Source organism: Patella vulgata, chromosome 3, assembly GCF_932274485.2.
Source record: "Patella vulgata chromosome 3, xgPatVulg1.2, whole genome shotgun sequence".
NCBI classification, from domain to species: domain Eukaryota; kingdom Metazoa; phylum Mollusca; class Gastropoda; family Patellidae; genus Patella; species Patella vulgata.
The window spans coordinates 4,717,383-4,734,744 of record NC_065881.2 but is presented as its reverse complement, the minus strand read 5'-3'; the positions used below and the strand labels follow the sequence as shown (position 1 = coordinate 4,734,744).

At 36.1% G+C, this 17,362-nt stretch overlaps 1 protein-coding gene and 1 long non-coding RNA gene across 5 annotated transcripts in view; one reads left to right on the top strand and one right to left on the bottom strand.

Annotated features, from left to right (window-relative positions):
- The window catches only part of LOC126814842 (uncharacterized), an 83,052-nt gene that overhangs the window by 9,684 nt on the left and 56,006 nt on the right, over positions 1-17,362 (top strand). The gene's annotated exons all lie outside the window — the stretch shown is intronic.
- Positions 1-17,362, bottom strand: part of LOC126814832 (uncharacterized) — a 29,588-nt gene that overhangs the window by 8,057 nt on the left and 4,169 nt on the right. For 2 of the 4 annotated variants that reach the window (XM_050540225.2, XM_050540223.2), the window contains exons 2-7: positions 8,547-9,065; positions 6,940-7,082; positions 6,574-6,799; positions 6,332-6,465; positions 5,505-5,718; positions 5,172-5,304 (exon numbers count right to left, since the gene is read on the bottom strand). In XM_050540225.2, the coding sequence (XP_050396182.1) occupies positions 5,172-5,304; positions 5,505-5,718; positions 6,332-6,465; positions 6,574-6,799; positions 6,940-7,082; positions 8,547-8,637 (941 nt within the window). In that variant the 5' untranslated portion in view covers positions 8,638-9,065. Of the gene's footprint in view, positions 1-4,435; positions 5,305-5,504; positions 5,719-6,331; positions 6,466-6,573; positions 6,800-6,939; positions 7,083-8,546; positions 9,066-17,362 lie in introns of those variants that run through there. The other 2 variants (XM_050540226.2, XM_050540224.2) reach the window with 2 other exon arrangements.

Genomic DNA, 17,362 nt, shown 5'->3' with positions numbered 1-17,362 from the left:
GACAACATCAACATGGCGTATTGTGTTAAAAACAAAATCTCGTCACATGTATCTGAAATTCCACACGATCAATCTAAAGCCACAGGCTCTATTGTAGATAACGATGACAACATTTCCATATGAAATAAATCTTCTAGGGGAAGAAAACGGTCTAATTTAGTCACAGACTCTGAATATAATGCAGCTAAAACTTCAACATGAAGTAGAGTGAAAACTTCTGGCAACATGCCAATAGGCCTTCCTCAGCTAACTGCAGACAGTTTGACACGAGCAAACTAGGTCAAATGACTAATAATAATGAAGTAAACATTTCTAATATGATATCTACCAAGCATAAAATGCAAATGGATTCAATGAAAATGATGTTTGACGGGTTCAAAGACGCCATGATGGGTGGCTTTCGGCCATTACTTGAATGTTACGGTTCGTCCCCTGACTCTAAAAGACGGAAAATCCATGACATGAGTGAATCAGAAACGGAAGGGGAGGGGGGTGATGAATTGGATCACCTCATGGATGATGATAGGAGCTGTGTGTTAAAAGATAATGAAAATGATGGGGTTGACAGGAATATGGATCCGGACCCAACATTGAGTGATCTGTCAGAGTTTTTCAATTTATCTTGTGAATGTAGTTCAGAAATTTCACAGAATTTAGCTGACATTGTGGATAATGGTATGATTTGCTCCAATCTATCTTATATAAAAATTAAAGAAATTTGTGACAAATATTCTCGTCCAAGTAATTGTAAAAATGTTGTTGTACCAAAGGTCAATGAAGAAATTTGTTGATCTCTGCCTACAAATGTCAAATCAAATGATTTACATTTACAAAAATGTCAAACATTTGTAGTTAAAAGTATTATTCCAACAGTTCAACTTATGAATGAGGCATACAAGACTAACATAAATAAGGAACAATTAGATGCCAAACAGTGTTTTGAACTTATGTCAGATATATTTAGATTATTGACGGCTGTTTATTGTGAAATAACACAACGCAGAAAGGACGACATAAGGCCACATCTAAACGATAAATTTACTCAGTTGTGTTCAAGAAATAATCCTTCTTCATCTAATGAGAAGTTATTTGTTCTTGACCTTTCCAAACAGGCGAAGGACTTGGCTGATGTACACAAATTAACTGGGGAAGTACACAATACTCAGAATAGATATTCAAAAAACGAGTACAGGAGGGGACAGAATCATTACAACAGGAACTCAAACTAAAAAAGGCCTCTCCTTACATTCAGAACAATTACAAGGGGTCAAACAGAGTTCCAAGCAAGATTTATTGCAAAAAGAAAACAGAGACACAGTCCACAAGCTCCAGCAAATAGATAATTTTAATAGAAATGGTATTAATTTAGATCAAGTACATGTAAGTGGTCAAGGTAATATAACCCACTCTCCTTTAAGAGATAGTTTCAATACTGTTGACAATTTCATTGCTGGAAAACTTTCTGTTTCTTTGGGTACTTGGCATACTATTACTTCAGATCCCTGGATTTTGAATCTTATTGAGGGTGTATCTGCAAATTTAGTGGATTTTCTAAGACACTTTTATCCACCTAGGCCTATCATGTTTAATGCTCATGAAAAGGTCGTCATGAGGAATGAAATGGAAAAACGAAATCAAAACAGATCATTACTGAAGTGGACCCTGTTCATGATCAATTTTTATCAAACATTTTCTTGAGACAGAAATCTGATAGTATCTCTTATAGAACTATTTTAAATTTAAAAAGATTTAATGAATCAGTCAATCATATACACTTTAAAATGGACACATTGAAAGATGCTATTTGGTTGATGAAAAGGAATTGTTACTTTACTTCAGTAGATTTTAAAGATGGTTATTATAGTCTTTTATTGAATGAAAAGGACAGAAAGTTTTTCAGATTTCAGCATGAAAGTAATTTATACGAATTCAGAGTTTTGCCTCAGGGTTATTCTGATGCACCAAGGATTTTCACTAAGATTATGAAGCCTGTTTTATCCGAGCTTAGAAAGCAAGGATTTAACGCGATATCGTATATCGATGACAGCTTACAGCAAGGTGACATCTATTCCGATTGTAAAGACAATGTTTTAGCTTGTGTAAAAATAATGCCTTGGTTGAGAATTATGGTAATTATGAGGCCAGATTTCTTACTAATGAGATTATTAAACAAGATATTACATGGTGGACTGAAAATATTGATTAGGTTTTTAAACCTGTCTCGACAAGGCCTGATGATTTAGAGATTAAAACTGATTCATCAATGTCAGGCTGGGGTGGAACATGTAATGGCATTTCCACTGGTGGTCTTTGGTCTTCAGCTGAAAGGGAAAAACATATTAATTATCTTGAACTGTTAGCTGCTAAAATTAGTTTAATTATATTTTGTAAAAACAAAAGATTCATTCATGTAAAATTATTAACTGACAATACTACAGCTGTAGCTTGTATTAATAAAATGGGTAGCACCAAATCAGATTTGAATACATTGACGAGAGATATTTGGTCATGGTGTAGAGAACATGACAGCTTGTCATATTCAAGGTAGTTTGAATACTGTTGAAGATAGAGAATCAAGAAAGTATAAAAGTGAAACTGAATGGATGCTAGATAAAATAATTTTTGAGAAAGAAAAATCTACATTCGGAATTTTTTCAATTGATTTATTTGCTACAAGGGTTAATAAACAGTTAGATAATTATGTCAGCTGGAGACCGGACCCTGATGCATTTGTCATAAATGCTTTTAGTATTAATTGGCACAACTTTAATTTGTCATATATATTCCCTCCTTTCAGCCTGATTGGTCGAATTTTGCAAAAAAAATGGAACAAGACAATGCAGAAGTGGTTCTGATAATGCCATATGGGGTATAGCAGTATTAATACAGCAAGGTCTGCTGTGTCTGCTATTAGTTTAAGTAACCAAGAAGCTATTGGTAAACACTTTTTAATTTGTAGATTTTTAAAGGGGGTGTTTAATCAGAGACCTAGTTTACCCAAAAATAAAGTTATTTGGGATGCTTCTATTGTATTGAAATTTATTAAACAGTGGTATCCATTGCATTATTTATGTTTAAAACAATTAACATTAAAAATGGTAATGTTATTTTTACTTTTGTCATGCCAGAGAGGTCAGACTATAATGTGTTTTGATTCGCGGAATATGGATTTAAATGATAATAGTGTTTCATTTAGAATAGGTGATTTACTTTAAACCAGTAAACCAAGATCACACTTGTCTCAAGTAACATTTCCAGCATTTTCTGAGGATAAATCATTGTGTGTTGTGGAAAAATTGAAAGAATATTTATCTAAAACTGAAAGTAATAGAAAAGATGAGACGAAATTGTTGTTGAGTTGGGCAACTTTTAAACCTATTTCTAGGGATACTTTAAGTAGATGGACCAAATTGGTCTTGAAAGATTCTGGAATTGATTTGAAATTTTTTTCAGCTCATTCAACAAGATCAGCATCATCATCGAAAGCTTTAAGTAATAGTGTGAGTATTCAAACGATTTTAAATACAATTGAATGGAAATCTGAAAATACATTTGTGAGATATTATAAGAAAAAGATTGTATCACATGATTTTGCTTAGTCATTGTTAACGTAAAGTTAATTGTTAATTAACAATATGTAACTTTATTTATTTCTATGACGGGTTAAAATGATCTCAGGCTTTAAAGATCTCGCTTAATCTCGGAGTGACGTAGGACAGTGAGGTAGAATTAAAAAATTAAACGAACTTACCTAGTGAAGTTTAATTGGGATTCTACCGAATCTGTCTGGAGTACGTAGAGATTATGCGCCCATCCCTTTATTAGTTTAAACATGGTATATAATGGGTACCCACCCGTTGCTCGCAGAACTATCTGAGCTCATTTTATTTGTTGTTAAAGACTGATTAGTTCCCGCGCGGTGTATCATCTCGCAGTTTTTACAGTTTTGTCAAAAATAACACCAATATTTCTTGCAGAGTTTACAGATAAACTAACAGCCTGGGCTATAGATATATAATATAGTTCTACAATCAGATAATTCTAATTGCACCTCATTAACCCAAAACATAACCATTCCAGTGGTACCATCCACACAAGCGTTGTGTAGTAAATTACGGTTAGGGCTATATTTACTATAAAAGTCACCACTTTTTGATTTTAAAAACGTCAGTTTATCGACAGGATTAATCTCAGACTCATAACAACGTACTGCTGGTCTCTGGCCTTAATTTGTAGGGTCGCCTGTCCAACCTCGTGGGTTTTCTCCGGGTCCTCCGGTTTCCTCCCACAGCTACAGACCCCTACGCGCAAGCGAATTATGTAAATAAAATTAAACCATGTTAGTCCCGAAATGGCCTAGTTTGTGTCGAGTGGACGTTAAACCCCATTTTTCTCTCTCTCTCTCTAGCCTTAATTCAAATTCATTAACCAACACCATTTCAGTTGTACCTTTATGAAAAGCTTGGAGTAGTTACAGCTGTGGTGAAAGCCATCTACTTTATACAAGTCACCACCATATGACGATTATAACCACAGTTTATCGACAGGGTTAAACTGAGACATACAGCAATATCAGTTCATTAACCAAAAATTTAACGATTTCATTTGTACCGTAACGACAAGCGTGGAGTAGTAAAATGCCGTTAGTGTCATCTACAGTATACAAGTCACCACCTTTTGACGATAAAAACATCAGTTTATGGCAACGTAAAGTTGGCTCGTTATTCGACAAAAAAACCCAGGTGAGTGCGGGAGAGGACTGTCCCGTGCACGCCAGCAAACACCTTATTCGCTTGACAAATGGTGGTCTTCTTGCTAGTTGGCCACCCAACGTTCATTTACCCTACGGCGAGGGAATGGTCCTATGCAAGGTAGGTTGGTCGTTTTACTGCCTAATCCCTAATAACGTGTTGGCTCGTTATTGGTTAATCCTGAATAACGAGCCAAAGGGCATTCATCAAATAATGAACAGCATTTCATTTACAATGTCGAAAGGTTTAGCTGCATCAGTAGAACCAACAAAAAGGTAAAATTTACAATAGTATTATTTGTTCTTACTAGTCCTGTGAGATAATAGGGGTGACAATAACAAGTAGTAACAAGTACTTACTAGTACTGTGAGATATGAGAGATAATGGATGTGACAATAACAAGTAGCAACAAGTACTTACTAGTACTGTGAGATATGAGAGATAATAGATGTGACAATAACAACTATAATTGTACTGTAACCAACTGGTGATCTGGTAGCTGTGGATGCTCGTGAATCTGTTCTAGGCGTTACAGTAATTCGCTCCACTTCTGCTATTAAATAAAATGATAAAATTCAACAAGTGATATTAAATGAATAAACGAAATAACCCACCTTACCCCGGCACCACCCATAAAATAAAAAAGACTGCTATAAATATCAACTACACTAATTCCGGTATTTACACTATTCTCTTTAACAATTATATATCCAATATCAATAACATAAATAACTATAATAATGTGTACTGTACCTTTTAATAGTGTTCTTGTTAATAGTTGCTCCCCATCACCCAGTGTTAACTGACAGACATACTGCCACCCAAAATCATCTACTGAGACGTTTATCAATGTTAGACTGATCTCCTCACCAGTTTTATCTTTATTTGTTGTTTTTGTAAGCATCACTCTATTGATAAACTGATCCAGATCATTAAATTTCCTCTGGTACCAATATCCTACCTCAACCTTCAAAAACATTAAAAATTCTGATCACTTGTCAACGTACGACTTTTACGAAGGGCATTATAGGCCACATAGAGAACCAATGTGCCTATTTATTTACTGGTCGGTAAAATAAGTTAATAATTGCAAACTAAGGAATGAGGACATCATGGATCACCTTTTCTGTGAAACGTTAACACAGGTCTTGCTGCACTGAACGACATTTTGTTTGAATAAAATATATTTACTACACAGCTGTGACTGATAAATGAAAAGGGTCCTATCCGATGGAAAAATTAACAAGCACTTATTTTCTTAACTATGTGCCAAAAACATGTACCCCTTCGGAATGGACACTGATCAACACCTGTTTGATACCCATGTTAACACTGCTTCATAGACCACCTAGCTTCCTATGTGATATCCCTAATTACACATATGATAAAAGAGGCTTCATAATCACTGATGTGATTTCTCTAATCACACATAAGATAGAGACGGTAGTAATGAGAATTGTAAATTGCATACAATTTCTAATTAAACACATTCTGAACATTTTCATCCCGCCAGACCCTTTAACACCTTACATAACATAGAATGTATCTGGGATATTAATTAAATGTAAATTAAAGTTCACCTGTTCACTTCCATTGCTATTTTCGCGTCTTATAAACACGGCAACTGCTTGATAAGGATACTTGTATTCCCACATAAATGTAACATCTTCCAAGGTAGCATATGTTTCATCTTCAGAATGTGTCCAGTTTGGTCCTGGAAAATACATTTGCATTAATATGAGTCATTTAGATACTCACGTACTCAAGCATAATCTAAATGTACCATACTTTAAAATTATTAGACTAAAGTACTGTTACTTACTCAGCGCTCTTAATTCAATTGAAAAACTATCCCTTTGTACTGGATCGCCGACGTTCACCTGACAGTTGTACTGGCGGTCGTAGTCTATATGGATAGGATTTTCTAGTATTAAAGATACTTTGGTCTCCTTCGTTCCATTTATGGGAACTGTAATAAGGGTCAATACAGTTGATATGAAGAGATCCGGTTTAAATCCTTCTTCCCTTGTCCATTTTCCAACAGGAACCTGCAATCATTTAAACATACAACCATTTACACATATCTACCAATGACATCTACACTGACAATTTATTTACTCATATACATGCTATTTCTTATGATCAGTATGTAATAATGATTTAATTCCATTAAATTGAATGACCTTACTTTAATGTCAGAGCTGTTTCTAAAGCGTGTAAAGACCATGCTGTTGACAGGTACTTTAGATTGATATATCCACTCCAGGGCAATTCTTTTACGTATAGTATTGATCACAGGATTTGTTGTATTTTTCCATTCGAATAAAGAATCTGAAATATATGAGCAGATACAATAGATATAACCATGAAAATTGACAAACATAGAATTATTGCATGGCCGAAAGTGTATTAATATTGCTAAAAGTTTTGCTCATGAAATTAATGGTGGCAGTATATTTCATTAATTAATACCTTTGGCAAGTTGGTAGATTTACATATATGTAGAATTGTACTTAAATCAACTTAGTTAATAACTGACGGGTTGACACATAAAAAGAGTTACAGAACCAAAACATAGCTGGTGGAATGTGTCAATAAAATACCACGAGATTACACGTGAGTGGAAATATTCTAATTGCATCATTTGGCTTAATTTAACCAATCATATCAGAAATTGCACAGGTTCAGGGCCATGAACAGGCTTTTTGTGCGTGATATGCACGAGCCCTATAATAGTAAACTTTTAAGTCAGACTTTCATTAGATTCCGGAGAGTTTACGATCTGAGTTCCTAGACAGCAGCTTGATTCAGAAGGGAAAAGATGTAGCAGGTTCTATCAGCAGACTTGCCCAACGAGTCTGGCTGAATGAGGTTTGAGAGAATGACTTTATTATTGTAATCTATTATGCTTGTATCCAATGTATCCGGCTATAATATGGTATATAAAATGAAAAAACGAACTGTTGCATTGTTATAACTACTGAGAAGACAAACTTCTTAAGAAAAGAGTAAGAAGTAAATACGCAATGTGAAGCAGAAGTAAAGACAGCTAGAGACAAATTCTAGACGATCACAAGGCTACTAAGATATGTAGTACGAAAAGATGCATGGATCGTACGTAGATGACATTGTGGCGACCGGAATCAATGGCCCGCTCTCCACGTCTGACAGAAGGCCCATGGTGCTACAAAAGTCATAATTGATATAGAGTTAATACCTATAAACTTTATGGATTTTGGGATAAAACCGCTCCATAAACCGTATATAATTATATATGTTTGTCTTGAATCGTCACTACAAAATGAAATAGTGTTTAACGTCCTAATTGTCTGGACCGACTAGGCTACGGCCTACTTAAATTTAGAATTCCATCAGACTCCGAATTTTTTTACGTCCTCACATGCGTTTACACGGGTCCAATGCGAACAACTAGACAATGTCTTTGCCTGGTTTGCAATCCAACGTCTTACTTACTGAATCACCTCGTCGTGAATCAGTTCGTCGTGACGCGCTCCATCTTAAGGTTTGTCATTGAGTCCACTGGCGTGGTTTCGATTCCCCGGTTGTAAGTAGCAAGGAGTAGGATCGCCTGTCGAACCTCGTGGGTTTTCTCCGAGTCCCCCGGTTTCCGCCCACTGCTAAAGACCCCTACGCGAAAGCGAAATATTGAAATAAAATTGAACCATGTGTTAGTCCCGAAATGACCAAGTTTGTGTCGATTGGACCTTCAAACCCCATTTCACACTCTCTGTCAATACTGGTTGGGTAGTTGGTCTAGTAATACTGTGTAAATACCTGGTAACATAGATGTTTTCACGTGACCCACTAACATCAACATCAACACCGAGTTTATCTTTATGGAGTTGCTTAAATCGAAAATACTCATTATCGAACTTAGTCAAGGTATTGATATAATGAAACTATACACCAAGTTTCTTCACTTCCCCTTTGTTGGGAATTTATATAGTATTATATAATGTTTTTGGTTAACCATGTATGTATGGAGTTATCTTCCGGGGTTGCACTTCACGATATTATCAACAATAAATAATCCAGGTGAAAACGTTCAAATTCCGGTATAATTAGTCAACGTATAATTATTTGTTTGAACAGAACCATCAATAAACAAATTATCCCCGCCAGTGTCAAGTATCGTACACGGTTCAACGAGGCGGATAGCCAGTAAAAATGTCACGGGTCGAGGAAAATTTTCTCATTTTTCGATGGCAGCTTTCTGGAGTATATTAATTACCGGTACCATATAGTGTTTCCCTCAACTTTAGGCTACTGTTAATTTTTGTTTTCATTTTATACCTGGAAAAATAAAAAAATGTAAAGATGAAATATGGAGAATTACTGAATATAAAAATACAAAAAAAAATCGTTAGCTATTTGAACTTGTCTGGAGAGTTTGATGATCCTTTTCTTGACCTGTGCATGTCAATAGCCATGAACTATCCATCTACTTCATACTTCGAGAATAGATCTCTGTCCTGAATGGCCGCCATATCCAAAAATTAGTATATTGTTTTGTAATGCGGTTCTACACATTTTCACGTATGTCGTACACACAAAGGCTAAATAAACCTATCCAATTCCATTAAATGGAAGGACAATAAATATTTCTCAAAATTCTTGAAGTTTACTTCGCGTTTTCAACTAAAATCGTCGATTTAGGGCTTAAAATGTCGGTCAACTAGCTTAGTGTCTGTTCTCAAGCGGAGCTAATTGTAGACAGACAGCCTATGTTTAGTATGGGGACAGCGCCAGACACCTCAGACTAAATAAACTGATGGTTTTGGCCATGGGCGTCAAAAGCTGATGCTGTCTACGGAAAACAAAAAATAATAACGTAACGCCTATTCTCGATTGAACAGTCATACGCTGAGGCTTCCTACGGTAAAACCAACCAATATGTAATTTTGTCTAGTCCCGATGTATAGTCCATATTACTTTTATATCATTTGTCGTGTTCGTATTGTTTAATCATTCTTTACACTAATCAAAGCCAAAAAGAGAAGGTAAGGATTCCAAAATAGCCTTAGAAAACAGATGGGGATTGAAAGGTATTTTCATATTGCTGGAACAGTGGGAGCGCATCCTCCGATCAGAGACCGTTCGTAAAGGAACCAGTTTTTGTATATAAAATGACTGCTTAACGAAGTGAGACACCAATATTATGTACAATCATTTGCTTTTGCATGTTTGTTATGACATTACTTATTATTAATGTCACCATTCGCCGACCATCATTGTTGCAAGTTGTGGAGAGAAATGCCAGTTGAAACGAATAGAATAAGCATGTGAATGGCCGGCACTGGCATTTATTGTGTATGTCTTCGGGAATTTTAGCTATATCTTTTAAACGATACTGCAGTCCCTTTTAAACGATACTGAGGACCCTTTTAAGCTAATGCACGAAAGTTGCAACATAGTACTTGACAATCGATAATAGGTAGTTTCGATTGGATTTTAAGGAAATTCAAACGCAACCGCCCTTATGGTGTAACTGTGATTTACTTGAAGGTATTTTAAAATCGGATAAAAATTGTAACCCCTAGACGATCCACAAGCTAAAAACGCGGTTTTTCGTAGAATCCTATCAGGGGCCATAATTCATGAAGTTACGGTTCGATATGCGCGAATATCGAAAGGAACCGTAATCTTTGGTATTCATAAAAATCAGATAGAAGTGTTGACCTCTGAGGTCTCCACAACCTTGGTATTACATATTTTATACCATTTGAGTACAAGAAGCTGTCCCCTAACTTTAGGGCAATCTTACCTTTCGCACATACGGGTAAATTGAAACAAAAATCATTATTTCATCTAGTTAGCAAAATAAAGTGCCCGAAATTTATAAAACACTAATTGTACTGTTCTCTCAATTGAATACTACAAATTTGTACTGGCTTAAAATATTTTATCTATGTTTCACTCTACTTTGTGCGACATTTTTCGCGCATCGATCATTATTTATGAATGCAGCGGCAACAATCTGATTGGATGGTTGAAAGGTCGGTCGGCATAAAATGGGATTTCGGTTGCAAAACGATTGGAAACTTTGAAGTTGCTGAACTCACGGGCTAAAATAGCAGAATACCGCGTTTGCAGCAGTTTAATTTTCAAACTTTTCTCATGACAGTCCCTTCCTCTGTTTCTCTGTGGACTGTGAACGATTGATTAGATTAGAATGCCAGGTGAGTCATCATGGGTTGGAATAGCAGGAAAAAGGGTTTGCGTTCGTCAAATTCCCAAATTTTCTTGGGCGGGGGGGGGGGGGGCATACACGGAAGATCCGCTCCTTTGTCTCTTGCAGACGACCGGCGCCGCCATCTGTAACCCGAGTTTCTTTTTAAAGCATTTCAGGTTCTGCCCCCCCCCCCCCCACACACACACACTCTAACATTCATCGAGCCCTTACCCGTATCGTTGTTTGTCCCTCAAAATGCATTTTAGACTCCCTATAGCCCGACCTTCCTCCGTAAAGCGTGATGTACAATGCTATGAATTCATATTTGGCAGTGGTTAAATAGAAAGCTCCAACATACTACGCTCGTCCCTATTGCTTCTATACAATTGTAACATGGTACGAGATTTTGGTACCACGCACGCTATAGTTAAGGTGATTTTACCTTAATAAAAGCCAATTTTGCAAATTACATTAATTATTTAATCAATTTCGATGTTTTATGATATTGATAGACCGTATTTACACTTAATGTTTAATATAATACAATTCAGACAGTCTATCGGTCGGTTAAAATAATCACCATTTAGATACGGTGTAAAAGTTATTGTAACCCATTTAAAAAGACTCTACGTGATATATTGTGTAGATATGAAAGAGAGAGAGAGAGAAATGGGGTTTAACGTCCACTCGACAGACTAGGTCATTTCGGGACTAACATATGGTTTAATTTTATTTCAATAATTCGCTTGCGCGTAGGGGTCTTTAGCAGTGGGAGGAAACCGGAGAACCCGGAGAAAACCCACGAGGTTGGACAGGCAACCCTACTCCTTGTCACGTACAACCGGGGACTCGAAACCACGCCAGTTGACTCAATGACAGGCCTTATGATAAAGCACGCACGTGCTAACCATTCGGCCATCCAACCCCCTGTGTAGATATGAAACAAAACATGGCAGTAAAAACGGGAGTGTGAAGTTAGCTCGATTTTCGTTTTTCGATATTGGTGAATAACGAAAAACGAGCTACTCGTTATTCGATATTGGCGAATAACGAAAAACAACTAGCTCGTTTTTCGATATTGGCGAATGACTCGTTTTTCGATATTCAAACTTGAATCTCAAAAAAGTAGATTTAATGGAAGTACATCGACAGAATGTCTCCAAAACACATTTGATTAAATCAGTTTTGTAAAACGAACTAAATATATCGTAATAGAGGATGCCTCAGCAGTCTTTTCGCATAAAAACTGCTCTTTCTCCTTGTTTTTTGATATTGGCGAATCTCGAAATACGAGCTACTCGTTTTTCGATATTCAAACTTGAATCCCAAAAAAGCAGATTTGATGGTTATAAATCTACAGAATTTCTCCAAAACAAATTGGATTAAATACGTTTTCTAAAACGAACTAAAGATATCATAAATGAGGATGTCTGAGCAGTGTATTCACATAAAACTGATATTTCTCCTTGTTTTTTGATATTGGTGAATCTCGAAAAACGAGCTACTCGTTTTTCGATATTCAAACTTGAATCTCAAAAAAGTAGATTTAATGGATGTACATCGATAGAATGTCTCCAAAGCACATTTGATTAAATCAGTTTTGTAAAACGAACTAAAGATATCATTAATGAGGATGCCTGAGCATTATTACACACAGCTATCAACTATTTCTGTTACAGGGTCACTAAACACATATTTTGGATAGAAGAAAACACTCATAGTTGAAATAATTTTAGTTCAAATATCATCACTGATAAAAGCTCTCTTGAATTGGCTCTATGCGTTGACAAAACGTACAGATTGTATCCCCCACTTATGTTTCGCTTAACAATGAAAGGTGCCGTGTTCAATTTTCGATCCCTTTGTTCTGCTACTCCTGAAATTTGGGACTATTGTAAAATCGTTTTATGTATAACCCTACCGATAGGCCTCTCTGTAGAAGAAGTTCCAAAAAAGAATTATGTTGACTTTTCGAGAAATAGGCCTCTAAAAATGCTCCAAATCGTAAAAATACGACGTTTTCGATTTTTGATCTCTGTTTTCGGCTACCCATGACAATTAGAGAAATTGTACAATGTGTTCACAAGATACACTACTCATTAGACTCTCGACTGAGAAAGTTTTAAAAAAATCGTTGTGGGCGTTTCCGAGAAACATGCGTCTAGAAATGCTCGAAATCGGAAAATACCTTACTTTTCAAAGTCACATAACTTTTTTATTTTTTGATAGAAACTTGTCGCTGAAGTACCACCTGATAGACAATTGGCTATTAAACGATATAAAACTTTAACTAAACAACAAGAACACAGTTGATACATCGCATTTTCCGCACAGGCACCCATTTTTCTGAATTTTGTCAAAGTTCAGATACATTTCTTGACTACTTCCGGTGATTAGAGGATTTTCATTTATAGTTCATGAACTGGTTTGGTCCTTTGACTTCATATTCCTGAAGTTTCAGAAAAATCGTTGGAGCCGTTTTTGAGTTATTAAAATTTGACTAAAACTCGTAAAAATCGCAAAAATCGACCAAAATCCCTATCCGAATTTCAAAACAAAACTTAAATCGCTGGCATCGGAATGATGTCCGCTATACAAAAATGTGATCAAAATTACAAAATTCCCAAAAATAAAAATTTGCTCGAAATCGTAAAAAATCTTACTTTTCAAAGTCCTATAACTTTTTCAATTTGTGATAGAAACTTGTCGCTTTAGTACCACTTGATAGACAATTACATGGGCTATTAAAAGATATAAAACTTTAACTAATCGGCAAAAACACAATGGAGACATCTCATTTTCCGCACAGGCACCCATTTTTCAGAATTTTGTCAAAGTTTGGGTACTTTTCTTGACCACTTCCGTTGATTAGAGGATTTTCATATATAGTTTAAGCACTAGTTTCCTCCTATGACTTCATAGTATTGAAGTTTCAAAAAAAATCGTTGGAGCCGTTTTAGAGTTATTAAATTTTGACTAAAAATCGCAAAAAATCGACCAAAATCAAAATCAGAATTTCAAAACAAAACTTATATTGTTGGAATCAGATAGACACCAGCTATCCAAAAATGTAATCAAAATTGAAAAATTCCAAGAAATAAAAATTTTAGAAAATTTAGAAAATTTAACAATTTTCACCCAAAAAATGAAAGCGACAAAGTTTCTAAATTCGACGTTTTTGAAATGCTATCTGCTCAGAAATGTCTCCAGCTATGTAAAAATGTAAATATCAGAAAAATCGGTTGAAAATTAACAGAATTATGGCCGATTTTCAATTTTCGTGCACGTTAAAGATTTGAGGCATTTCCGCTATGCGCACAAATTTCGTTTTACATTTAAGCACTAACCACCACCCAGTTTCAGGAGAGAAAACCAAACTTCAGACCACTATCTCTTATAGTTGCTGAGATCTAGCTTCCCCCAAATAAAAAAAAAATAATAATAAGAAGAAGAATTTTAGTAATAACAATAGTCTTTCACGGTCGCAAAGGCGTCACACGATCGCCAGATATATGACAAAAGACTATCCCCCCCCCCCCCAAAAAAAAAAAACCACACTCTAGCATAACTCAGATATTGACCGTAAAAAAACGTGCTTTTGTTCCTGTCGCCTTGTTTGTTAATCATACGATATTTTGGGACTGATAAAAATATATACACAACGCGAGATTATAAAGAAACATTTAGAGGATCCTAACCAAGAAAAAGAGAAATAGATAAATTAAACCAGAGACATTACAAGAAGATCATCAGACTAATAAAAATATGTTGCAGAAAAGAGAGTATGCGTCACACTTTGAATGTGGGAGTTTTTAACAGTTGGGTCTTCCACATCTAACCAGCTACTCTTAGAACTGCATCGTATGACACATTTGATTTGGTTGCCGAACTGTGCATAGCGACGCATAGCGCATCATCTGTCCAACTTTTGCAGAATGTGGGCGTACCTTGCATGACAACATCTTGCAACACCAACCAGACAATTTGATACCGTAAATAGATTGAACCTATTGAGTTGTTTAGCAGACGTAAACTGTGACAACAACATGTTGAGACGACTACAGAATAGCAATACTCAATGTTTAATAACACAATAATAATTTCAATTTTATTGCCAACCCTTTCACAATATTTATAAGAAATATCACCACACAACGTATTAATCTGTTTTCGGTTTCTATTCCAATTCAATAAACCGTATAATAAGATATTATGGAAGTGTATTTGGCTCACTATTTATTGAGATAATATCGCAACACATCGAACTAAAATATGTCAACTTCATGAGTTATATTACAGAAAATCGACTTAATAAGTCGACTCGACGCATTAAATTGACCTCTCAACGACAAAAACTATTTTTTATAAACAATATTTTTATACAGGTTGTCTGAATGGGATTGGGGTACAGACTTAGTCTATGTAAAACCCCTCTTCCTAATAGACATATGTGATATCACAATTAATGCTTTGCATCAATGAAATTGAATCATGAAATCGTATTAATTCATAATAAAAATTGAGGTCAAACGTGGTGTTGTATTTCTCTGTTTAAAAAGCTCAAAGTGTATGTATATGCGCCAAAATGACAAAAAATAGTTTTCCGAATGGTACAAAAACAGTCTTTTAGTCTCAGATAACAAATAAAACCCGAAATCATAATTATCAACCTCAACTTTCCTTTATACTAAAAAAGGGTCGACTTTCTTATAAATAGCTGCAGCAGGGAGCTTTATTTTAAATGGTATAAAGAGATGACGTCATGTACACAAAATAACGGTGGTTTCATACCGGGGGGGGGGGGGGTAACACGCGCGCGCGCGCGCTGTATCATAAAGTCTGTCATTGAGTCGACTGTCGTGGTTTCGAATCCCCGGTTGTACGTGACAAGGAGTAGGGTCGCCTGTCCAACCTCGTGGGTTTTCTCCGGGTCCCCCGGTTTCCTCCCACCAACAAAGACCCCTACGCGCAAGGGAATTATTGAAATAAAATTAAACCATATGTTAGTCCCGAAATGACCTAGTTTATGTCAAGTGGACGTTAAACCCATTTCTCTCTCTCTCTCTCTCATACCTTTCTAACCAGGGTGGGGGGGGTGGATGGCTGAGTGGTTAGCGTGAGCGCGTTGTATCATAAAGTCTGTCATTGAGTCGACTGGCGTGGTTTCGAATCCCCGGTTGTACGTGACAAGAAGTAGGGTAGCCTGTCCAACCTCGTGGGTTTTTCTCCGGGTCCTCCGGTTTCCTCCCACTGCTAAAGACCCCTACGCGGAAGGAATTATAGAAATAAAATTAAACCATATGTTAGTCCCGAAATGACCTAGTTTGTGTCGACTGGACGTTAAACCCCATTTCTCTCTCTCTCTCTCTAACCAGGGTAATTATATAACTGTTAAATTAAACAATGGATAACTCCTACCTCTCAAATGATTTATATAATTAGTAAATAATTATTATTATCTAATGATTGTTGTTTTGTGACATATATAGTATAACCAATATATACATTATACTTTTATAATCAATATGATACTGTGCATTAGTCGTGTTTATGTTCTTATGATTTGAATTTCTTCATGCAATATTTGTAAATCGCCAGTAGGAATAAATGTCTCTTATATAGATACGTTATGCTGGCTGGAATTTGCACGGTAGGCTATAGCCTATGGGACTGCGCTGTATCATACGGTCTGTCATTGAGTCAACTGGCTGGGCTTCGATTCCCCGGTTGAAGGTGACAAGGAGTATGTCGCCTTTCTAAACTCGTGTGTTTTCTCCGGGTCCTCCGGTTTCCTCCAGCTGCTAAAGACCCCTACGCGCAAGCTAATTCTTGAAATAAAAAAAAATAAAGCATATGTTAGTCCCGAAATGATCACTAAACATGCTCATACAGCGGCGCTAGTCTTCTTTTATATAGAAGACCAACCGCCAAGGGATCTTTTACGGTCACACCAATGTGTACACGGGACTTCGGAATCGCGTTCATATCAGCTACTCAAATATTAATTACAAATAGAGTCCATGCTCAAACAGCGTCACGCCTTTTGTCACAGGTACAATATTCGATACTACTGTACTACTGCAACTGCTTAACAAATTGGACTTTCTTATAAACAGCGCGAGCCGTCGATTTCTATCCAGATGATTACCGGTAGAAGATAATTTTGACAAAAAAGCAACAATATTAATTCAAAGACTAATTATTACACACAGCTATCAACTATTTCTGTTACAGGGTCACTATACCCATATTTTGGATAGAAGAAAACACTCATAGTTGAAATAATTTTAGTTGTATTTACGTCATATACAGGTTGTTGACACAACGTTGTCACAACGTCATCAAAACGTTATCAAAACGTCATATACAGGTTGTTGTCACAACGTTGTCACAACATTGTCACAACGTCATCAAGACG